The sequence below is a fragment of the Esox lucius genome, chromosome 1, assembly GCF_011004845.1.
Source record: "Esox lucius isolate fEsoLuc1 chromosome 1, fEsoLuc1.pri, whole genome shotgun sequence".
Taxonomy (NCBI): Eukaryota; Metazoa; Chordata; class Actinopteri; order Esociformes; family Esocidae; genus Esox; species Esox lucius.
In genome coordinates, this window is record NC_047569.1 from 13,522,138 (window position 1) to 13,544,462 (window position 22,325).

General features: G+C 42.3%; 1 protein-coding gene across 3 annotated transcripts in view; it reads right to left on the reverse strand.

Moving 5' to 3' along the window:
* Positions 1–295: 295 nt before the first annotated feature.
* The window catches only part of LOC105023576 (von Willebrand factor A domain-containing protein 5A-like), a 33,818-nt gene continuing 11,788 nt past the window's right edge, over positions 296–22,325 (reverse strand). For 2 of the 3 annotated variants that reach the window (XM_034291791.1, XM_034291790.1), the window contains exons 4-18: positions 18,402–18,624; positions 17,909–18,078; positions 17,524–17,638; positions 17,212–17,387; positions 16,943–17,031; positions 16,552–16,696; positions 16,217–16,296; positions 16,004–16,118; positions 15,663–15,821; positions 15,342–15,445; positions 14,873–15,096; positions 9,123–9,359; positions 6,003–6,160; positions 5,730–5,853; positions 296–2,472 (exon numbers count right to left, since the gene is read on the reverse strand). In XM_034291791.1, coding sequence (XP_034147682.1) covers positions 2,393–2,472; positions 5,730–5,853; positions 6,003–6,160; positions 9,123–9,359; positions 14,873–15,096; positions 15,342–15,445; positions 15,663–15,821; positions 16,004–16,118; positions 16,217–16,296; positions 16,552–16,696; positions 16,943–17,031; positions 17,212–17,387; positions 17,524–17,638; positions 17,909–18,078; positions 18,402–18,624 — 2,199 coding nt within the window. In that variant the 3' untranslated portion in view covers positions 296–2,392. The remainder of the gene's footprint in view (positions 2,473–5,729; positions 5,854–6,002; positions 6,161–9,122; positions 9,360–14,872; positions 15,097–15,341; positions 15,446–15,662; positions 15,822–16,003; positions 16,119–16,216; positions 16,297–16,551; positions 16,697–16,942; positions 17,032–17,211; positions 17,388–17,523; positions 17,639–17,908; positions 18,079–18,401; positions 18,625–22,325) is intronic. The other variant, XM_020050183.3, reaches the window with a different exon arrangement.

Here is a 22,325-nt window from a genome sequence, read left to right on the forward strand (position 1 = left end):
TTGTATTTTCACTTTTAAAATGTGTTTCAGTGGGACCATCGCAATGTGACATCAGCTGTGCTGTTAATGTACGTCAGGCTTGTTAACGTTGGGCACTTTACGACAGCTTGCACCCCAGCCCGGTGTCACCACGCTACGCCAGTGGTTGTTTTACTCAAAAGTTAATTCTGAACACATTGACTTTCCATCACGATTAGAAACACCTGCTCTAGGTTCCATTACAATGGAACAAAGGTTAGTGACATAATAAAATAACCTATACAGATGTGTAATAGAATAGACTTTATTATAAAGGAAGTGGAGGAATATGCAGAATTAAATGAATAGAGACACAGTGTTACGGAGCATAGGCACTGCGATGGGCTTTCATCTGGCTGTTCTTTATATTGTCCACAACCCTGCATGCATTTTGACCCCTAAACTGCATAGGTGTGGAAGCTGGGGTGCAATATACAATAATTAAGGCACCATTTCTTTCTAGTAGCCTACATGGAATTAATTACTTGTCAGGTCCTGGTAATGAGGATGCCCCTAGCCATCTCTGTGCTGGTCTACATGCATTGTCAGGAACTGGCAGAGGAGAAGCCTCTAGGCATCTCTGCACTGGTCTGGGGCATTGTCAGGACCTGGCAGAGGAGAGGCCTCTAGGCATCTTGGCACTGTCCTGGGGGCTATAGTCATGACCTGGCAGAGGAGAGGCCTCTAGGCATCTCTGCACTGGTCTGGGGCATTGTCAGGACCTGGCAGAGGAGAGGCCTCTAGGCATCTCTGCACTGGTCTGGGGCATTGTCAGGAACTGGCAGAGGAGAAGCCTCTAGGCATCTCTGCACTGGTCTGGGGCATTGTCAGGACCTGGCAGAGGAGAGGCCTCTAGGCATCTTGGCACTGGCCTGGGGGCTATAGTCATGACCTGGCAGAGGAGAGGCCTCTAGGCATCTCTGCACAGTTGTTTTTCCCAATTAGAGGCAGCTGTACATTGTGGTGTCCAATTGGGGACCCTATATAAGTTGAGTTTGTCCACACCAATGACCCTATGAACAGAAGTCTGGAGCAGTACTACTGCGCCACAATATTAGACAAGCCAATTCTATATTTGGTCTTTGGTCATTTCTGTACAGTGGTGTATTGCGTTCTGGTTTGAAAAGAACGTGGTCAAACTAAGCTTCATGTGTCATATGTATTGTTGTTATTATGAAAGGTGACAGTTATTTAAACCAAATATTAATAAAAAGATGACTTCAGGGATTCAAACCTATAACCTCAACATGCCAAAATATTATTTAGATAGTATTATCAGCCATCTTGCATCAAAGCCACCAAGCTATTAAAGTCACAAGAATGTATAACAATATACATTTAGAATGTTCCTTTGTATACCTTTTTATGCACAACAGATTGCAGAGGACTTGGACACAGACCTTAACCTTTGTAGTTTGGCAATGTGTATAATGACTACAAAAATAACATTACAAAACAATACAATTCCAACCAATGAGCCATTTACTCCTGTTCTCGCATAGTTCAAACGTAGTGTGGCCTTCAGTTACAAATACACACACATTCATACACATGTTCTCCATTGCTCTCTAATACACAATCCTAATACCCTTTCCAAGAACCAAGCTAAGCAACACTTAATCATTATCTTGTCTACTACAAATATTACCAAATTTTTTGTATGACTCTCAAATAACTAGCTAACACTCTATATTACTCTCTTGTATAACTCTAAAATTACTGTTCTATGGCAACAATCAAATAACAAGCTCTATTTTATGACTCTCTTGACTAACTTGCTCTTTCAAATACTTCTCTCTAATTCCCATTTGCATGCGTGTCTCAAACCCCTACTAACATCCCTTGAAGTGACTGGATTTCATTAACCTTTTCTGCACGCAGTTATAAAACAGCCACTCTGAAAACGGCACAGGTTGGAACTTGTCATTGGTCACATGGTGTTGTACTTTGAATCACACTTCTGGTACACCGCATCGGAACAGTAGAGCTCGGAAAACTGAACGGTGCTTCGGAGCTTCGGTTTCATTCGTCCAATCCCTATTCTGTGCTTGTGTCCTGCCATCTCGAACATGACATTCTTAAAACAAAAACCATGCAAGAAATATATTGTAACTGTTTATGTAGATAATACATTAGTATTGATATGTTAAAAAAACAACCAATACAAAGAGAAACATGAATGTCACAACAGTCAAACACCTTTCAGGTAAGAGGTTAATAACTATGCTTGGTCAGGGGTACAACTGTTTGTTTGGAGGAGACAACAAAGAGCCAGCAGAGTAGCATGTGAATCTGACCCCTGGCAGAGCAGCAGGAATGGGGGAGAGAGAGGGGTCAGGCAAGGTGAACCTCTCAAAGGCCCATGGTGAACCTCTCAAAGGCCCATGGTGTCCATCTGCACCTGGCAACCCAGAAGGTTGTTTCCAGCCAGGACACACTCTGACACATTGGCCACTGAAAGACATGTGACAAGGACAGGCATCATTATACTGTAAACGTATAGTGGCAAGGTTATAAAACGTTTGTCAAACATATGTAAGAGTGTTCAATATGGCCCGCAGATGTGTATATGACTAAGAATCTACATACTGTTTCCAGTCCACATATAAAAAAGAAATGAGGTCACAGATTGTCAGGGACAATTAAGCATCATGGACAGGACTACTTTAAGTAGTTTTGAAAGCTGCTGAATGCAGCCACCGAAACAAAATGACTAAAACCCGGGTTTACAATGTACACAGTACAAACACAGAGAGGGGAAAATATAGAACAATTGCTGTATACCGCTTAGCTACATACTCTATATGACCAAAAGTATGTGGACACCCGACCATCACACCCATATGAGCTTGTTGGACATCCCAATCCAAAACCACTGGCATTAATATGAAGTTGTCCCCCCCCCACCACACTTTGCAGCTATAACAGCCACCACTCTTCTGGGAAGGCTTTCCACATGATTCTGGGGTGTCCCTTTGGGAAAGTGTGCCCAATCAGCCAAAAGAGCATTTGTGAGGTCAGGCACTGATGTTGGACGACAAGGCCTGGTTCACATTCCCCGTTCCAATTCATCCCAAAGGTGTTCAATGGGGTTGAGGTCAGGGCTCTGTGCAGGCCACTCAAATCAACCTCGTCGACCCATATCTTTTTGGACCCCACTTTGTGCACAGGGGCACAGTCATGCTGGAACAGGAAAGGGTCTTCTCTAAACTTTTGCCACAAAGTTGGAAGCAAAAAATGTCTTTGTATCCAGTAGCATTAAGATGAATCTTCACTGGAACGAATGGGCCTAGCCCAAACCCTAAAACTTAGATCCCAACCTTTATCCCTCCTCCACTAATCTTTACAGTAGGCACTATGCATTCTGGTAGGTGCTATTTTCCTGTCCATCAAACTGCTAGACAGTAAAGCGTAATTCATCACTCCAGAGAACATGTTTCCACAGTGTAGCAGCCAATGATGTATTAACTACCGTTAATGTAATAACTGCCAATAACATAATACATTTTCCATTATTAATGTAATAAAAGTCAATAATGTAATAACACTTCTGAACCAATGACCTAATAACTTATTTTTTTCTTTTTTTGCCCATTATGTAATAAGTTATTACATTATTGGCTGGCTATTACATTATTGGCTGAGTTAATAGGAAATATTAATCTCTCTCTCTCACACTTCAATTGTATTTTTTTATAACTTAACACATGACTATTACTGTACTCCTCCATTTTCAACAGTAATTTTTGTTACATTCTGTAAAATGTCACATTTCATTATGGAAACACTGGAGAGAGGTAACCTAGAGGCCTAATAACAATCTAATAGCAGTACCTAAAAAAATAGTGAATATCAGGGAGTTTTACAATCTTTGAGGTCGCTTAACTAGGTAGCTAATAATCAGATTGTTCTCTCAATCTCTCCATGGTAATTTTGTTTTGTCATAAGTGGGGGGAAATCATTGTGGTAGATTGCATGATCATACATCCATCTGATGTTTGAAGGCTATTTGCAAAGGTGGATAATGTTTTGGCATAACCTCATGCTGTCAGACATTTCTAACTTTGTCCCTTAGAACTCTTCTGTTAGTTTCATGCAGTTTAACAATGTTTTGTCATTTATTTTGGGATTTATGACCATTTCAAACTATTGTTGTAGGTAGCAGAGTGGCCAAAAATACAGGATGGACCAAATAGATCAGATGGACCAGAAATACAGGAAATGAATAGACTCAATCCATATTCATTACAAACAACTGTAGATATTTGTTATGTTGTGAAAGCTACACTGAAATTAACTAAATTTAAGACAATAGGGCATCTTGGAGACTATAACCCTAACGCTATTTTACAAATAAACTTAAACTGTCTGAACTGTGTTTTCTCTAAAATAGGTTTGAAGTTTATTGTAGAACTTAATACATTATATTTATATAGTGCTTTTCAGGGACCCAAAGACGCTGAAATATACAATTTAAAGTGTGAATGAACGTTACTTTTCTTGTTTTGTTGTCCAATAATCTTTCATTTCCATTGCAGTAGGGCCTCTCTAAATTCTAGGTTAACTTACAGGATCAATAACTAACAAATTCCTCCTGATCTGGTAACAACCTTTAGAAACAGAATGTCCCAAAATGTTACCTATTGTTATTTTGCATGGTTGCATGTTGAGTGCAGTTACAAACAGTCAACATTGTATGGCAGTTTTGATTAGATGTTTACATTATTGACTTTTATTACATTAAGAATGGAAAATGTATTGTTATTTGCAGTTATTACATTAACAGTAGTTATTACATTATTGGCTGCTACACACTGCTTCAGAGTCCAGTGGTGGCGTGCTTTACACAACTCCTGCTGACGCTTGGCATTGAGCATGTGAGGCTTGCGTACAGCTGCTCAGCCTTGGAAACCCATTTCGTAAAGCTCCCGACGGACAGTTCTTGTTCTGATATTGCTTCCAGAGGCAGTTTGGAGTGAGTGATTCAACAAATGATATTTTCATGTGCTACGCTTTTCAGCACTCAGGGGCCCCGCTGTGTGAGTTAATGTGGTCTATCCCTTCATGGCTGGGCTGTTGTTGCTCTTAGACTTCACAATTATATCGCTTACATTTGACTGGAACAGATCTAGTCGGGCAGAAATTTCATTAACTGCTTTTGTCAAAGGGGGCATCCTATCACAGTGTCATGTTTAAAGTCACTGAGCTCTTCACTACGACCCATTGTACTGCCAATTTTTGTCCATTGAGATTTCAAGGCTATGTGCTGGATTTTCTGAACCTGTGAGTAATGGGTGTGGTTGAATCACCTGAATCAATAATTAGTAGGGGTGTCCACATACTTTTGGCTATATAGTGTATATCCCTTTTAAGTGATAAAAAAATTAAATAATGACTAGTTCAACACAGATTTTGTGTATTTACCCTATTTCACATTTGGAAGCACCATAAACAGCAATGCTGTCACAATTGGAATGCATTGTCTCTTAGACTCCCAATAAGCTTGCAAAACAAACACAGAAGTCCTACAAACCCGATGCATAGAAAATAGTATACATCAGTTCATCTGACTATGGGGAAGGAGATAAAGGGTCATTGCCAAATTCCTTTCAGCAAAATGAACCAATGAGAAAATAGTTTTCACTGAACCACTTTTAATCCGGGCAGTAAAATGTAGATGCCTTTGTACCATGAGAGTGAGTAATATATACCGTTCTGAGCCTTGATCCATGACACTGCCTTTATCGCCAGAAACTGCCACTCCTCCTGAGCCTCAATCTTGAACCCATAGAGCCAAACCAGGGCTAAAACCGTGGCCCAAACCTCTTGGTTCACCTGAAAGGGAGCTTAATATGAACCTCCACTAGAGCACACATGCAGATATTCTGGGTGAATGCATTGTCTTATAGCACACTCATCTTCATCATCATACTGCCTGTGGAAACACCATATTGCCAAGTCTCAGTTTAATTCTGTAGACAAACCTGTGCTGGCATTGACTTGGCCACATCTTCCTGAGGCTTTCCCAGGACCTCAGCCAACGATGGCTCCAGAATCCAGGAACCAGAGGCCTTCTGAAGGGAGATCAGCTGGAGGAGAGGCTCTTTTTCAGGTGTAGGAAGTGGGACTGGAGACTGAAATTCTGATGGGATCGGACATCCAATGGTTAAAAAGACTACAGACTACCTAATAACTTAGGTACAAAAAGGTTAACAAAGACATTAGTAGTTCACAAGCATCATAACCTGAGAAATAGCTGTAAACGGTTAATGTTTACCTATTTTCTTCAGTCCTGTTTGTAACATCTTTTGTGAGGTAGTGTTTCCACTCTACTGAGCCTGTTGTAACTACTCTATTCCGGTGTTTTTCTCTGTGTACCAGACCAATGAAAGCCCATTTGTATTTAGACCTTGATTTTCGCTCTTGTCCTTCTGTGCCTCTGCCTGATTCTCACCAACCTGTTTACCCTTGCCTGCCATGTTTTGCCTGCCTTTGGATTCTGCCTAACGTAGCAGATATTGTCCTTGGTGCGTTAATCAAGAAAATATGATATGGCAACATTCTATTTAGATTTACATGGGCTACATTTAGATGCAGACAGTTATTGTGGTAAGTTATGGACATGGACATGACATTGTAGGTATATTAATAAATTAAGGGCATTGACAACGTGCATTTATTAAATTCCAAGTCAAGCACTGTTCATAGTTTGCAATAAAACAAAGTATGTCTTAACCATAATGCACTGCTTTTTAAACAGAAAAGTGTGTATTAAGGGCAAAATTTTAACACATTCTAAAATTGCGATTTATCGCGATTAACTAGAGAATATTATGCGATTTATCACAATTCATTATTTTCATCGTTTCACAGCACTAATATATTATATATATATATATATATATATATATATATATATATATATAAAAAAATCTCCTGTATTTGATATAAAACTGATTGCTCAACTAAGCTGAGTATATCATTAGTCATGTAAACATCTGGATTTCTGAACTATGCAACTTAATGTCCTAGATTTCATCATATGCTAACACCCAGCCCCCTTGTTATTCACCAGAGAAGGTTTTGACCCCTAACCATCTTGCAGCTTTATGTTGTAAACGTTTTAGCAACATTGTATTGCTGGCAGTGATGGACGAAGTACACAGACCATGTACTTGAGTAAAAGTTGAGATACCTAGTGTAAAATATTACTCCAGTAAAAGTGAAAGTGCTCCCTTTAAACGTCGACTTGAGTAAAAGTATAAAAGTACTTGGCTTCAAATGTACTTAAGTATCAAAAGTAAAAGTAATTTGGTGTAATGTAGTTCCAATGTCTTATGTCCTTTATACACTCAATCAAGTCATTTAAGGTAACTAACACACTAACACCACTCTGAAAACACAACGTTTTCTATTTGTGATATCTGGTACTGATATCTTTAGAAATTATCATAAGCACATCATACTACATGGAAAGCATGGGTGGGGGGAAACCACATTAGACTGTATTTCTTTAACAATTTATTGTTTGAAGTAATGTAGAAATCTTACTCCTTTATCACATGGCACATTGCTCCTTTACTATATCACAGTTGTGCAATAACTTGCAAAAACTTATCTACTCAAGTTTACAAAGGATGTCTTTTTTTCAATTTACTAAACATGACTCCTTACAACAACATGCTGTGTGTCCACTCTAAAAACAAATGTTAGTGTTTGCATAAGTCACACAAAAAACTGAAACTAACACACCACCACATTTCCCTGAAGACTTACGTAGTATGTAGAACTACTAACTAGTAGTGATGTGCTATAACAGAAGAATAACAGAAATAGTACTGTTAACTGTATGACCTACCTAAAGCTAAAATATGTTTTGTTTAGTTTGAGAAGGAGCTGATTTTCAAAATTTCTGGCATCCAATCTTGCCCTTCTTGGGCTGAAAATCAGTCCAGCAATGCTAAAGAGACGTTCACATGCAGCAGAAGCTGGTAAGGCAGTGTTGATTTTAAGAGACAATTTGCAAACCGCAGGATAAGATTGCAGTATCTCTTTGTTGTCTACTTTAGAGGCAAGGTACCCTTCTAGCAGTTTAACACTTTCCTGCCCATGAGTTGTCTTCATGCTTGAAAAGAACAACAATATATCTCAATTTCATAAATGAACTGCACATTTCATGTTTTTTTGCATGTACCAAGTAGGCTGCTGAGAAGACTAAGTAACTAGCTAGCCTACATCAATCGCAGACTACTGTTCAAGTATCAATCATACTTGCATGTAAACCTTGTCAAATAGAAGCCTAAATGTCAGAAAAATGCATCGGCCTAAATGTATTTTCATCATTTTACATTACATTTATTTTCTATTATTTCTTTAGACACACTACACATTCTATGAACGAGTTTGAAAAGTTGTATGCTTCTGAGGCAGACAGAGAAGGCACTTAAAAATGAACGATTCGTTCTTCCTTTCCACTACTTCAAATAGTTCACTTAAATATGGCCATGGATGCGCAATTTCAATGTCTGGCGCTTTTTCCATTATCGCGTTGGCTATGAACGTGACAGGTAGGCAGCAGCCATAGACAGTAAAGCGCAGTCGCAGCCAGCAGCAGCGCGCGCCCAAACTGCACGAAAAAACGATGTGTTCTGATTGATATACTTGCGGAGCACGTGCACTTATTTGGACCTGTCACGGGTCACGCATGTATGTTGTGGAAAGGAACGTAGAAAGAAACGACAGGTATTAGGAAAGTAGTGGAGTAAAAAGTAAGGTTTTCCACTTCGAAATGTAGTTGAGTCAAAGTAAAAAGTCTCACAAAACAATGATACTCAAGTAAAGTACAGATACGCTAAAAAATTACTTAAGTACGGTAACGAATTACTTGTACTTCGTTACAGTCCACCACTGATTGCTGGTTTGTCCAGGTCTCGAGTAAGAGATTATTAATTTCAACAAAACTAACCTAGTAAAACAAAGACAAATCTGGTCAAATAAGGGTAGTGAAATTAAAATGTAAACATGAAATTCTGAAAGTTGTCACGTTAACATTGTCAAAATATTTTATAAATCTGACTATTCACAGTAATCATATGTAAACACACCAACTAGGGATGTATGATCTGCTTGGTGTTCCACATCCATCCTACCAGCCCTGCCACGTGCCAACCACCCGGAAGAAGCAATGCTGCATCCAATACTCCTGGGAGGCGCCATTTCACGTGACCTCCAGCTGGGAGCAGACCTGAGAACCCCCATCTTCTTGGGAGCAGCCTTGTGAAATGTGATCCCACTGGAATAACCAAAGCTACGTGCCATCATCCCAGAGCCACGATACATCACTGTAAAAAAGGAGGAAAATAATACAGGTCACTGGGTTACCAAAATGAAGGTACATATAATAAACAAATTTCCGATGCCAGTACTGGATCAGTACATCCCTATTCACACCCCTCATCCCATTGAATGTATTAATGAAATTCCTATTCCTATATGCACCCAACTTGATGTGCAACATCTGTGGACAAATGACTTTGTATTTACAGTGCCGGAGACAAAGATTCAAAATGTTCAGAATTGCACCGTCCATGCTCAAACTTCCTTAGTTCCTTGTTTTACCATTTAATTATTTAAACAGACTTTTAGGTCAAGTTGAGCTATTCTAGACCAGGTGATAAAACATAGGAGAATAGAGGAGCAGCGAGCATCAACGTCATTACAGAGCGTACAATTACAAACTCAATCAAGAATATATCTTTTGATAGTCATGACATACTGTGCTTATTGTAGGAGTGATTGAAATTACAAAGTTCAGTACATTCATGTACAACCCTGTTTCCAAAAATGTTGTGTAAAATGCAAATAAAAACAGAATGCAATGATGTGCAAATAATGTATCCCTATATTTATTTGAAAATAATACAACCCTTTATTTGATTGAAAAATACATGCCCATTTTGAATTTGATGCCAGCAACACGTTTCAAAAAAGTTGGGACGGGGGCATGTGTTGCATCACCTCTTCATTTAACAATACTATGTAAGCGGTTGGGAACTGAGGAGACCAATTGCTGTAGTTTTGAGAGTGAAATGTTTTCCCATTCTTGCTTGATAGAGGAGTTCAGCTGCTCAACAGTTGAGGGTCTCCTTTGTCGTATTTTTCATTTTCATAATATGCTAAATGTTTTCAATGGGTGAAAGGTCTGGACTGCAGGCAGGCATGCAACTACGGAGCCATGCTTTTGTAATACATGCAGAATGTAGTTTGGCATTGTCATGCTGAAATAAGCTAGGCCTTCCCTAAAAAAGATGTCCTCTGGATGGCATCATATGTTGCTCCAAAACCTGTATATATTGTTCAGCATTAATGGTGCCTTCACAGATGTGCATGTCACCCATGCCATGTGCTAATGCACCCCAATACTTTAACAGATGCAGGCTTTTGACCTGTGCGCTGATAACAAACTGGATGGTCCCTCTCCTCTTTAGCCTGGAGTAAGCGTAATCTATGTTTTCCCAAAACGAATTTCAAATGTAGTTTTCCACTTCCCCCCAGTCTTAAATGACCTTGGACCCAGAGGAGGCGGTGGCGGCTCTGAATCTTGTTTATACAGTTCTGGAAAAAATGAAGAGACCGCTGCACCTTTTTCTTTCCTTTCTAAATAAGTCAAAAAGGAAGGGTTTGAGTGAGGAACAGAAAGGTTTAAATTAAGAGACCAATGCAAATTGAACGCTTCTGTTCCTCACGCAAAACTTTATTTTTCAACTTTTTTGAAAAGGAAAGAAAAAGGTGCACTGGTCTAAATTTTTTCCAGAGCTGTATGTGGTTTCTTCTTTTCATGGTTTTGTTTTAACTTGGATTTGTGGATGCTGCAATATACTGTGTTCACAGACAATGGTTTTCGGAAGTGTTCCTGACCCCATGCAGTGATTTCCACTACAGAATCATGTCTGTCTTTTAGGCAGTTCTGTCTGAAGCCCCGAAAAGCACGGCCCTCCAATATTGGTTTTCGGCCTTGTCCCTGGCATACAGAGATTTCTCCGGATTTCTTGAATCTTTTAATGATATATTAATAATAATAACAACAACTTACTGCATTTGTAAAGCGCTTTTCATTATAGTATAATAATCTCGAAGTGCATAAAAAATGCATTAAAAAGCATGAACATTTTACAAAATATATATATAAAGAATATATACATTAAACTACAATGATAATAAAAATTATCATACATATTATTCTATAATAAGTTACAGCAAAATTTGATTAAAGGGAAGAGTAGGCCAACCGATAGAGGTGAGTCTTAAGGCTTTAAAAGCTATGACTTTCTGTGCAGCCCTGAGGCTGTCAGGAAGGGAGTTCCAGAGGTGAGGTCAATTTTTAGGAGCCCGGTTCTTGGTTCATTGAGCAGATTGACATTGCTGGACCGTAGAGGGCGTGGATAGTTCATAGGGGGAGAGCAGGTCAGATAAGTAGACAGGTCCCAAGCCATTGATAGCTTTATAGACTCAAACGACAACTTTAAAGTAAATTCTTAGGGGGACAGGAAGCCAATGAAGGTCAGCATGGAGAGGTGTGTTGTGGACAGATTTTTTTAATTGTCTCAGGATCTTTGCAGCACTGTTTTGGATGAGCTGTATTTTATGAATTGAATTTGCTGGCACGCCCCCTAGTACTGCATTCTCAAAATCTATTCTGGAGGGGGGAAAAAATGAATGCATAAGCTTTTCTGCATTAGAGAAGGTGAGAGAAGGTCTTAGACGGGAAATGTTCTTAAGGTGAAGAAATTATATGTTTTACAGACATGCCTAATGTGGGCCTTTAAAGAAAGAGTAGGGTCAAATCTCACACCCAGATTGGTGATGACTGAGGAGAGGGGAAAGATGTGGCCGTCAAAGGCAGGGCAGATGTTGTAGGAGTTGGTGATTTTCTGTGGGGTGCATCTGTGTAGCAGTGGAATTGAACACTGTGATGTCTGAAGATCTGGCCAAGTGGGAGGATGTATAGCAGGAAGAGAATAGGTCCTAACACCGACCCTTGTGGGACACCACAGGTTAATATGAACTCCTCTGATCTTGCCTCACCGAGAGAAACATATTGCTTCTGGTTAGAGAGTTAAGAGGTGTTCCTGTTTAAGGCAGCATCAGAGATGGCAGTGTGCTCTTAGGTGCTGGAGTATAATCTACTGTGTAATCTATTGTATCAAAAGCAGCCCTGAGGTCCAGAAGAATCAAAATGGAGGGGGATCCTGTATCTGCAACCATGAGAAGATCATTAACAACCTTCACCAATGCTGTCTCAGTACTATGCATTGGGATGAAGACAGACTGGAAAACCAGATAAAGCTGGTTAGCACTAGGTGTGAGTGAATTTGAGTTGCCACTATCTTCTCTAGGACTTCAGATAAGAATGGGACTTTGGAAATAGGCCTGTAGTTTGACAGGATGTCTGGGTGAAGGGACGGTTTCTTGAGCAAGGGAGAGATTACTGCCATCTTGAAATGTGATGGTACCTGCCCAGTGTCCATGTACTTTTGAACAAACAAGTAAAAAATTCAAAGAGAGTGGGTGAGCTTTTTTAAACAGTGATATTGGAATAGGGCCCAGAGTTGTCTGGAAGGGAAAAGTGTGCTTTGAAACACCACTCTGCGAACAGCCAGCCCTGTGTCTTACCCTCCTCATGGAGGGGGTCAATGAGTGTCTTCTGGACAACTGTCAAGTCAGCAGTCTTCCCCATGATTGTGGTTGTGTATACTGAAGGCTCAGGGAGTTAATTAGCCGATTTGCATCGAAAGGAGCCAGTTGAGGTGGTTCGGACATCTGGTAAGGATGCCCCCAGGACGTCTCCCTAGGGAGGTGTTCCAGGCACATCCAGCTGGGAGGAGACATCGGGGTAGGCCCAGGATTAGGTGGAGAGATTATATTTCGACACTGGCCTGGGAATGCCTCAGGATCCCCCAGTCTGAGCTGGCAAATGTGGCTCGGGAAAGGGAAGTTCCCTGCTGGAGCTGCTGATTTTTTATTACCATGAGCTGTAAGCTGTTATTATCAAGATTGAAACAAAAAAGGCTTGAAATGTTTCACTTCATGGGTAAAGAATTTAGAATATACGGAGGTGTCACTTTTTGATTTAAATTATGGGGAAAAAAAACTTCCCACGATATTCACATTTCTGAGATGCACTTGTATAACTGTGAAAGGCTTCCGTTTACAAGCCATGCACTCAAATGATAAGCCAGATGGGACATGCAACATTTTCATGACAAAATAATATTTGTGGAAAAATGCCATACCACCACCACTGCCATGAGCATGGACCTTTTCCAGATAGTCATAGCCAGGTGGAGATGGTTCATTCAAAAGGGAATAATCAACATTTCTGTGCAATGTTTCTGTCAAGCAAAAAAGTCCTAGGTCATTTTCCTTGCTAAATATGTGTAATAATAGAGTTTTGTGGGTTAGAGACTGGACATAAACAGTGCCAGTCTTAAAGGGGCTTGATTTAAAGATGGAACATGGACATGCTCATCTTGCTCAAGACATTTCAGTCCTTTATAGATCTCCAAATAAAAGGTGAAGCTTCAGTCTAGAGTCTTCAAAAGAAAACAAATCAGCTAGCTCGACTGAGTTGATTGGAGAAAACTACACATTTTGTTTAATTCTTATGGTTGAAAGCATTTTTTTGTAAGACACAGCTGATCAGTACTTGATTAGCAACTCATAAATAAAAAGTTATTCAAGAAAAAATGCACATAAAAAATACATAAATCAATAAAAAGCTATTAAAACAGCTGAGCAATCAGCTTAGGCTGCCATAAAGGTGCCATGGCAACTGAAATGATGTACCGTAGATGAGATCCCCAAACTCAGACATTTTATTCTTATATTGTTGCACTATTTGCCTGTAGTTTTTCACAGAGTTGTGAACCCCTCCCAATCCTCACTTCTGACAGACCCATCCTCTCTGGAACAATCTTTTAATACCCTATAATTTAACTGACCTGTTGCCCATTGACCTAATTAGTTGTGTGATATTGCATCAGGTTTTTTATCAATTTTTTCTCAGTCATTTGTTGCCCCTATCTCAACTTTTTTGAAACGTTTTGCTGGCATCAAATTCAAAGTGGGCATATATTTTTCAAGAAGCAATAAAATTTAACATTTCATATGTTGTTTTTGTACTAATTTCTAATGCAGTGTTTCCCAATCCTGGTCCTCAGAACCCAAAGAGGTGCACATTTTAGTTTTTTCCCCAGCAGTCACACACCTGATTCAAATTAAAGACTTGATGATAAGTTGATTACGTCAATCAAGTGTGTGAGTGCTAGGGCAACATTTAAATCAGGTGTGTGAGTGGTAGGGCAAAAACATGCACCCCTTTGGGTCCCCAGGACCAGGAAACACTTCTCTAATGAATACAGGGATTAAATAATTAGCAATTTTTTATTTACATTTTACACAGCAACACAATTTTTTTGGAAACAGTTGCTGTCTTTAATAATATTATTCCAAAGTAATCAAGGAATACTAGTGTGGATTATAGTATTCTACGTTATACTACAAAATTCTACAGAAAGTACTACAAATAATCAAGAAATACTACACAGTGTGGTATAGTATTCTATAGTCCGTCTCTTGAATTAGCCAAGGAATCCCACAGAGGACGGTGAAATTGTCCAGAACTTCAATTAGCCTTAATCACAAATTGGATATTACCATCTTGGGGAGTAAACCAGGTTAAACATACCAAAAAAAACAGCACAGAATTTGGTATTTAACTATAGTTATTTACTACTTTTTACTGCTTACTTTGCACTGTTAGTCTGAATGAATAAATGTCCTTGCTCTCACTCACTTGGCGTGGGGACTTGTCTATGAAACAGTGGTCCTTGTACAGCCTTTCCATCTCCCTTGTGGACTGCAATGAAGGCAGTAAAGGCACTGCTTACTCCTGATTGGACGCTGAGCTCTACCACCTTTTCTTTCACTCCCTCTATCTTCTCATCTCCATCTCTCTCTCTCTCTTCCATCTCCAGGGATCGGATCAGAGTTTGAGCCCCCAGCCTGTGGACAGTCAGTCTGAAATGGAGGGACAGAGAAAAGTAGGAAGGGGAGATGAGTGGATGGGGCACCTACTAAATGGATCAAGTCATTCTAGCACATTTCAAGAGCAGCATCTTTCAAGAGAACATGCATTATAAGTGCTGGCACATTTTCTGTTGAGTTGGGGGGTCTTGGTAGTCTTGTCTATAAGTGGTGGCACATTGCAATTATACATGAGACCTGGCCTGCAGTGGTACCAGTATCAACATAGTTTTCTTTACCCAGTGTCCACTGCAGGTTTAAGACTGAAGCTCAGTTGGTTCTCAACAGGCTTCTCAGCCAGACTGTACTTCACTGTCACTGAGCCCTTTGTGTCCCCTGGGCTCTGAGAAACAGACAGAGTTTGGAATGAAACACATGGATCATGACAAAAAAGACTTTGTCTGGAAAATTGTTAATACCTCACAATTTTGGGAATACTTTTAGAACAAAACATACTACCAATGACAACATTAACATATCTTATTCAGCATTGACACTGCAGAGCTCTACAGATCTAGCAGGAATACTGTAGTTACATCAGTAGTAGTAAGAGCCATTACCTCCCCAGTGAGCTGGGCATACAGCAGTGCCCTTTGACCCTGAAAGACCACTCTGATTGGTGGAGACAGTGGGGTAACAGACACTCCCTTCGGGACATTCCAGTTGACTGAGATGTCCACCACAGCTGGCTGCAAGGCAAATCTGAGAGACTGCATCACCTGAGGAAGGTAGTATGTTAGAGGGAGGGGTTTAAACTGTGATTATTCAACTCATATGAGGGAATAAGAGCAATAAATAAGAGAATTAGAATATGTATATCAAAATGTATGGATTACTGCAGGTTGGGGATGTTTCTGTCCTCTTTATATAGTAAAACCCAACTGAACACACACAATCTTACTTTGGGCTGCATCCTGTCCTGTCCTGTGATAAACTGTGCATGCCCTCCACCCTGCTTGGCCATCCCAGAGATGAGTGCAGAGCTGGCCCCCTCCCCAATTCCAAAGGAGAACAGCCTGGCAGGAACACACCCAGGAAACAGTATTGTTACATTTCACATGAGAAGAAACAGCTAGGTAGTGTTGTCAAAAACAACAGTTGTAACTGAGCCCACCTGTGAGAGCCGGAGTTCATCTTCACCAGATCCAGGACCTCCTTGGTGTTCCAGACCTCACCATCAGTGAACAAGAAGATCTGAGGACGAGTCAATTTAAATGATGTTTGTTTTCATTTTTATGCTTACTACATGGCTAGGCCACATACATTTAATTAATTGCATAACATAACAAAATAGCAAAAAATATGATAATAATGGCAGTATGTGTTTGAGACAGCACATGAGTGGCTTCCAAACAACATACATGCATGGCTAGCCACTTACTACACATGCATTGTTACAAAAGATAAATGAAGTAGATCTAAGGAGTGGATGTGAGGTGTGTATAAAACCTGTCTCGGGTGGTCAGGAAGGCAGGGCTGGCTGTAGACGTATTTTAAAGGCTGGAGAATCTCTGTACCTCCCAGGTCAGCACTCATTCCCTTCACCTTCTGCAGAGCCTCATCCATTGTCTTCTGATTGTACTCCACACTCTTACTGACATCCAGACACACAAATACAAACAAAGTCAAAGAGTCGTCACCACAATAACACAAACACAACCATGAATCTACATCTTTCTCGTGGACATTTTTAGTTCTGAACATTAACTGTCAATGTCACATTGTTTGTGTGTGTGTGTGTGTGTGTGGACCTGTAAATTGAATGTAGCTAAATGTGTCTGTATACCACTGAACTCTTCAAACACAGGTGACACAGGTGATATAAGGAGAGAATGCTCACGGAAAGAACATCTCATGACTGGAGCCAAAGCCAATGATGTTGAAGTAGCATCCCATGGGCAAGCTTTTCAGCAAGAGCAGCAGAGTGTCCTGTAAGAGAGAAATCCAATCAGCGTATTCACCCTTCTAGAAGACATTTAGGACACAGTGTCAAACTACTGCACAGTGTGTGTAAGGGTTTAGCTAAACTACAGAAATTATCATCTACACATTTGGGACTGTGTGTGTTTGGGTGGGTGTGTGTATGTGTGGGTGTGGGTGTGTATTTACCCTGGCACTGCCAATGCGGTTCTGTGCGCCAGGCCCTGAGTGAATTTTGCAACCCATGCTGCCAGAGCGATCCACCAAAAAAATAAATTCACCACGGGAGGTCATCGATGACATCCCACGCTTGGGGAACTCTGGGTAGAGACTCAGCATAATCACTGGGTCACCCATCAAAGTGCCTGAAAGAAAAAGATACACAATTTCTTTCTACTTTTTGAAAAAATCTCTGCTGTGAACATTCAGGCAAACTGGCAACCTTAGTATCCTGGTCTTTCTACGTCTCTGCCTAATATCACTTTACCTTCCCCCACTCACCTGGCTTGGCAGAGGTCTGTGGTGCCTCTACTATAGCGGTAGGCTTATGGGCATCTTGGTAATACACCAACAGCTCAATGTCCCGCTCAAACTTATGACCTGCAGCCAGGCTGACCTGTAGTTACAACGACAACCACATGAAGAGAGAGCAGTCTGAGAGGGAACTGAAAAACTATGAGGGATTCTGAATGTTCATAGTGCTAGTGAGAGAGAGAGAGACATACGGTTAATGCATAAGTGCTTATATAGACTATACATTTACATATGAACAGACAGAGACAGGCAGACAGAGACAGACAGACAGAGACACACAGACATAAACAGAGAGACAGACAGAGAGACAGACAGAGACAGACAAACAGAGAGAGACAGACAGAGACAGTACCGTGGCTTGAGTTCTCTCTGTGTTCAGGTAGTTGAGTGGTTCCAAGGGACAGTTGGACTCTACTTTAGAGATGGGGTGGGGGGAGGTTACGTGGGCCCTGAGGGACAGACTGTATGGTACAGAGCCAGCAGGCACAGAGGACACCTGGGTACCAGCAGCACTGTCTGGTCCTGAGAGAGAAGGGGTGAGGGAGGGAGGCAGGAAGGAAGGAAGATAGAGAGAAGGAGTGAGAGACCTACCAATTAACATGTTTTTGTTCCAGCCCAGTACTAACATATCTTTCAACAAATCAAAATGACCAAGGCTGTGATAAATTCAATCAGGTGTGTTAAAGCTGTACTAGAACTAAAGCCTGTGCTTCATCAGGTACCCCTCTGTGTCTCCAAGAGCAGGACTGTTTTAAAACTACTTTCTCAGACTAATTGCTGCTCTGTTGTTCCACTGCCTATGACATATACCTGACTTGTGTCTATACAGGTGCCCATGTTCTTACCCTGGGGTTTGTAGCGGGGGTTGAGGACAGCAGGCAGGCAGAGCCTCAGTCCATCATCGGCCTGCACAGCCAGCTCCGTCACATAGTCCAGGCTAATGGAGGCCTTCTCCCCTGGGGGCAGACTGCCCACACTCAGACTGAACACATCTGGGCTCTCACTACTTTCCTCCAATAGGAAGGCCTGCTGGCCTGAGCTCAGTGCATCATCATACAGCTCCTGCGCCTGAAAGGAACACAGTTACACATCATCAGCCTGAGACAAAGCAGGGACCACTAGCATTCTGCCAACTCAAATTATAGAATGGTAGTGAAGACATAAAAACTATGAATTAACACGTATGGAATCATGTTATTCATTCATTCATCTTCTTCTGCTTATCCGGGGCCCGGTCGTGGGGGCAGCAGTCTAAGCAGAGATGCCCAGACTTCCCTCTGCCTAGACACTTCCTCTAGCTCTTCCGGGGGGACACTGAGGCGTTCCCAGGCCAGCCGGGAGACAGTCCCTCCAGCGTGTCCTAGGTCTTCCCCAGGGTCTCCTCCCAGTGGGACGGGCCCGGAACGCCTTCCCGGGAAGGCGTTCAGGAGGCATCCGGAACAGATGCCCAAGCCACCTCAGCTGACCCCTCTCGATGTGGAAGAGCAGCGGCTCTACTCTGAGCTCCTCCCGGGTGACCGAGCTTCTCACCCTATCTCTAAGGGATCGCCCAGCCACCCTGCCGCCTGTGTCCGGGATCTTGTCCTTTCGGTCATGACCCAAAGCTCATGACCATAGGTGAGAGTAGGAACGTAGATTGACTGGTAAATCGAGAGCTTCGCCTTGCGGCTCAGCTCTTTCTTCACCACGACAGACTGATACATGGACCGCATTACTGCAGAAGCTGCACCGATCCGTCTGTCAATCTCCCATTCCATCCTTCCCACACTCGTGAACAAGACCCCTAGATACTTAAACTCATCCACTTGAGGCAAGAACTCTCCACCAACCTGAAGTGGGCAAGCCACCCTTTTCCGACTGAGGACCATGGCCTCGGATTTTAAGGTACTGATTTTCATCCCGACCGCTTCACACTCGACTGCAAACCGTCCCAGCGCATGCTGAAGGTCCTGGTTTGAAGGGGCCAACTCGACAACATCATCCGCAAAGTGCAGAGACGAAATCGTGAAGTCCCCAAACCTGACACCCTCCGGCACCTGGCTGCACCTAGAAATTCTGTCCATAAAAATTACGACCAGAACCGGTGACAAAGGGCAGCCCTGCCGGAGTCCAACATGCACCACCGGCAATGCGAACCAAGCTCTTGCTTCGGTCGTACAGGGACCTGACAGCCCTTAACAAAGGACCCAGGACCCCATACTCCCGAAGCACCCTCCTCAGGATGCCGCGAGGGACACAGTCGAATGCCTTCTCCAAATCCACAAAACACATGTGGATTGGTTGGGCAAACTCCCATGAACCCTCCAGCACCCTGTAGAGGGTATAGAGCTGGTCCAGTGTTCCACGGCCCAGACGAAAACCACACTGTTCCTCCCGAATCCGAGGTTCTACTATCGGCCGTATTCTCCTCTCCAGTACCTTGGCATAGACTTTACCGGGGAGGCTGAGAAGTGTGATCCCCCTATAGTTGGAACAACTCCGGTCCCCCTTCTTAAAAAGAGGGACCACAACCCCGGTCTGCCATCCCAGAGGCACTGTCCCCAACAGCCACGCGATGCTGCAGAGGCGTGTCAACCAAGACAGCCCCACAACATCCAGAGACTTGAGGTACTCAGGGCGGATCTCATCCACCCCCGGTGCCTTGCCACCAAGGAGTTTCTTGACTACCTCAGTGACTTCAGCCCAGGTGATGGACGAGTCCACCTCTGAGCCCTCTGCCTCTGCTTCCTCAATGGAAGGCGTGACGGCGGGATTGAGGAGATCCTCAATCCCGCCGTCCTTCCACCGCCTGACAACATCCCCAGTTGAGGTCAACAGCTGCCCACTTCCACTGTAAACAGGAATGGGGTCTTAAGCTAAGAGAAAGTGGGGGGAACCGTTGCTATGGATGATGTCATGTTCCACGAATAAGCTTGCTTACTATGCCCGCAGTGATTGGCTGATTGTGGAGGGGTCTCTGTCACGGGATTCATCATAGCAATACTGTAGAAGCATGTGTCATGTTGCCATATTGAAATAAAGATATTCAAACTAAAATGTGGGCCAAGTATCACTGATTAAACATGAAACCAAGAATGATATAGTGACTAGTCAATATATGTTCAGCCTATTGTCAGCCTCTTACATGTCTTGCAGCTCATAAAGAAATGTGCGTTCATCTTTTGATGGTGAAATAATTTGTGCAATAATGTGTCCCATCTATAGTGCCAACTACACCAGGTGGTCCAGCAGTTCTGTGGTGTCTAATGTGCGCGATCCCGGTTCAAATCCAGTGCGGGCAAAAACATGAATCACTTTCAATTGCGGGCCGGCTGAACTAGGCTTGCCTGGTTTCTTCTCTGGTTTAACAGTTACTCCTAAATCAGCAAGTTAGGAGCTACTTTTAGCCTTAAGATGTTTTGTGAATACGGACTCTGAATTCTATCCACCCGTGTTTGTTCTGTTTTCACTATAGTTCAGGACTCTGGCTCATTTCTGTTGTGAGGTATTTTTTGTCTCGAGTGCATCTTTACTAAGCCTGTGGTTTCCTTGTTCTAGAAAGTCTGACCGACTACCTTCCTAGTGTCCTGACCTGTGCCTGCATTTTTCTGACCACCATTTTCTGGATCAGCCTTTTGGTACTTCTACTCCGCTCTATTCGACAGCCATGTTCTGACCTTCTCCCTGCCCTACTATTACGTGTACTCCTTCAGTTTTCTTGGATTTTGAAAAACATCCAGCGCTCCGCGTTGGGTCCAACCACCTCTTTGTTTCACTGCATCCATTCATAACAAAAACCCAACTCCAGCTTTTTGACCAAGGAGGAGAGCTACATCAGATGAATTGGCCTCCACAATCACCCAACCTCAGCCCAATGGCGTGGTTTGGGATGATTTGGACAGCAGAATGAAGGAAAAGCAGTAAAAAGTTCTCAGTATATGAGGGAACTCTTTCAAGACTGTTGGAAAACCACCTCATGAAGCTGGTTGAGTGAATGCATAGATGCATAGATGTCAAGGCAAAGGATTCTGCATGTGTTATTTCAAATATTAGATCTCTTCACTATTATTCTACAATGTGGAAAATAGTAAAAAATAAATACCCTTGAATAACTATGTTGCAGACTACATAATGTTCACTACGTTGTCTCCAGACACTTTCACGTCTGTCACATGTGCTCAGTATGAACCTGCTCTCATCTGTGAAGAGAACGGGGCGCCAATGGCGGACTTGTCAAATCTGGTGTTGTCTGGCGAATGCTAATCGAGCTGCACAGTGCTGCGCTCCAAGCACAGGTCCCAATACAGGACTTTGGGCCCTCATGCCACTCTCATGGAGTCTGTTTCTGACAGTTTGGTCAGAAACATGCACACCAGTAGCACGCTGGATGTAATTTTGTAGGGATCTGGCAGTGCTCCTCCTGTTCCTCCTCGCACAAAGGAGTAGATACCAGTCCTGCTGCTGGGTCGATGCCCTTCTACGGCCCTGTCCAGCCCTCCTTGTATTACGGCCCATCTCTTGGTATCTCCTCCATGCTCTTGAGACTGTACTAGGAGACACAGCAAACAGTTTTGCGATTGCACGTATGGATATGCCATTCTGGAGGAGTTGGACTACCTGTGAAACCTGAATGGGCTGTAAGTACCGCCTCATGCTACAAGTTCTGACAAGGACACAAGCAAACTGCAAAACTAGAGAAGAATCAGTCAGGAAGGATAAGGAGAGAGCAATTGTCTGTGGCCACCACCTGCAAAACCATTCCCTTTTCGGGGGTTGTCTTGCTGTTGCCT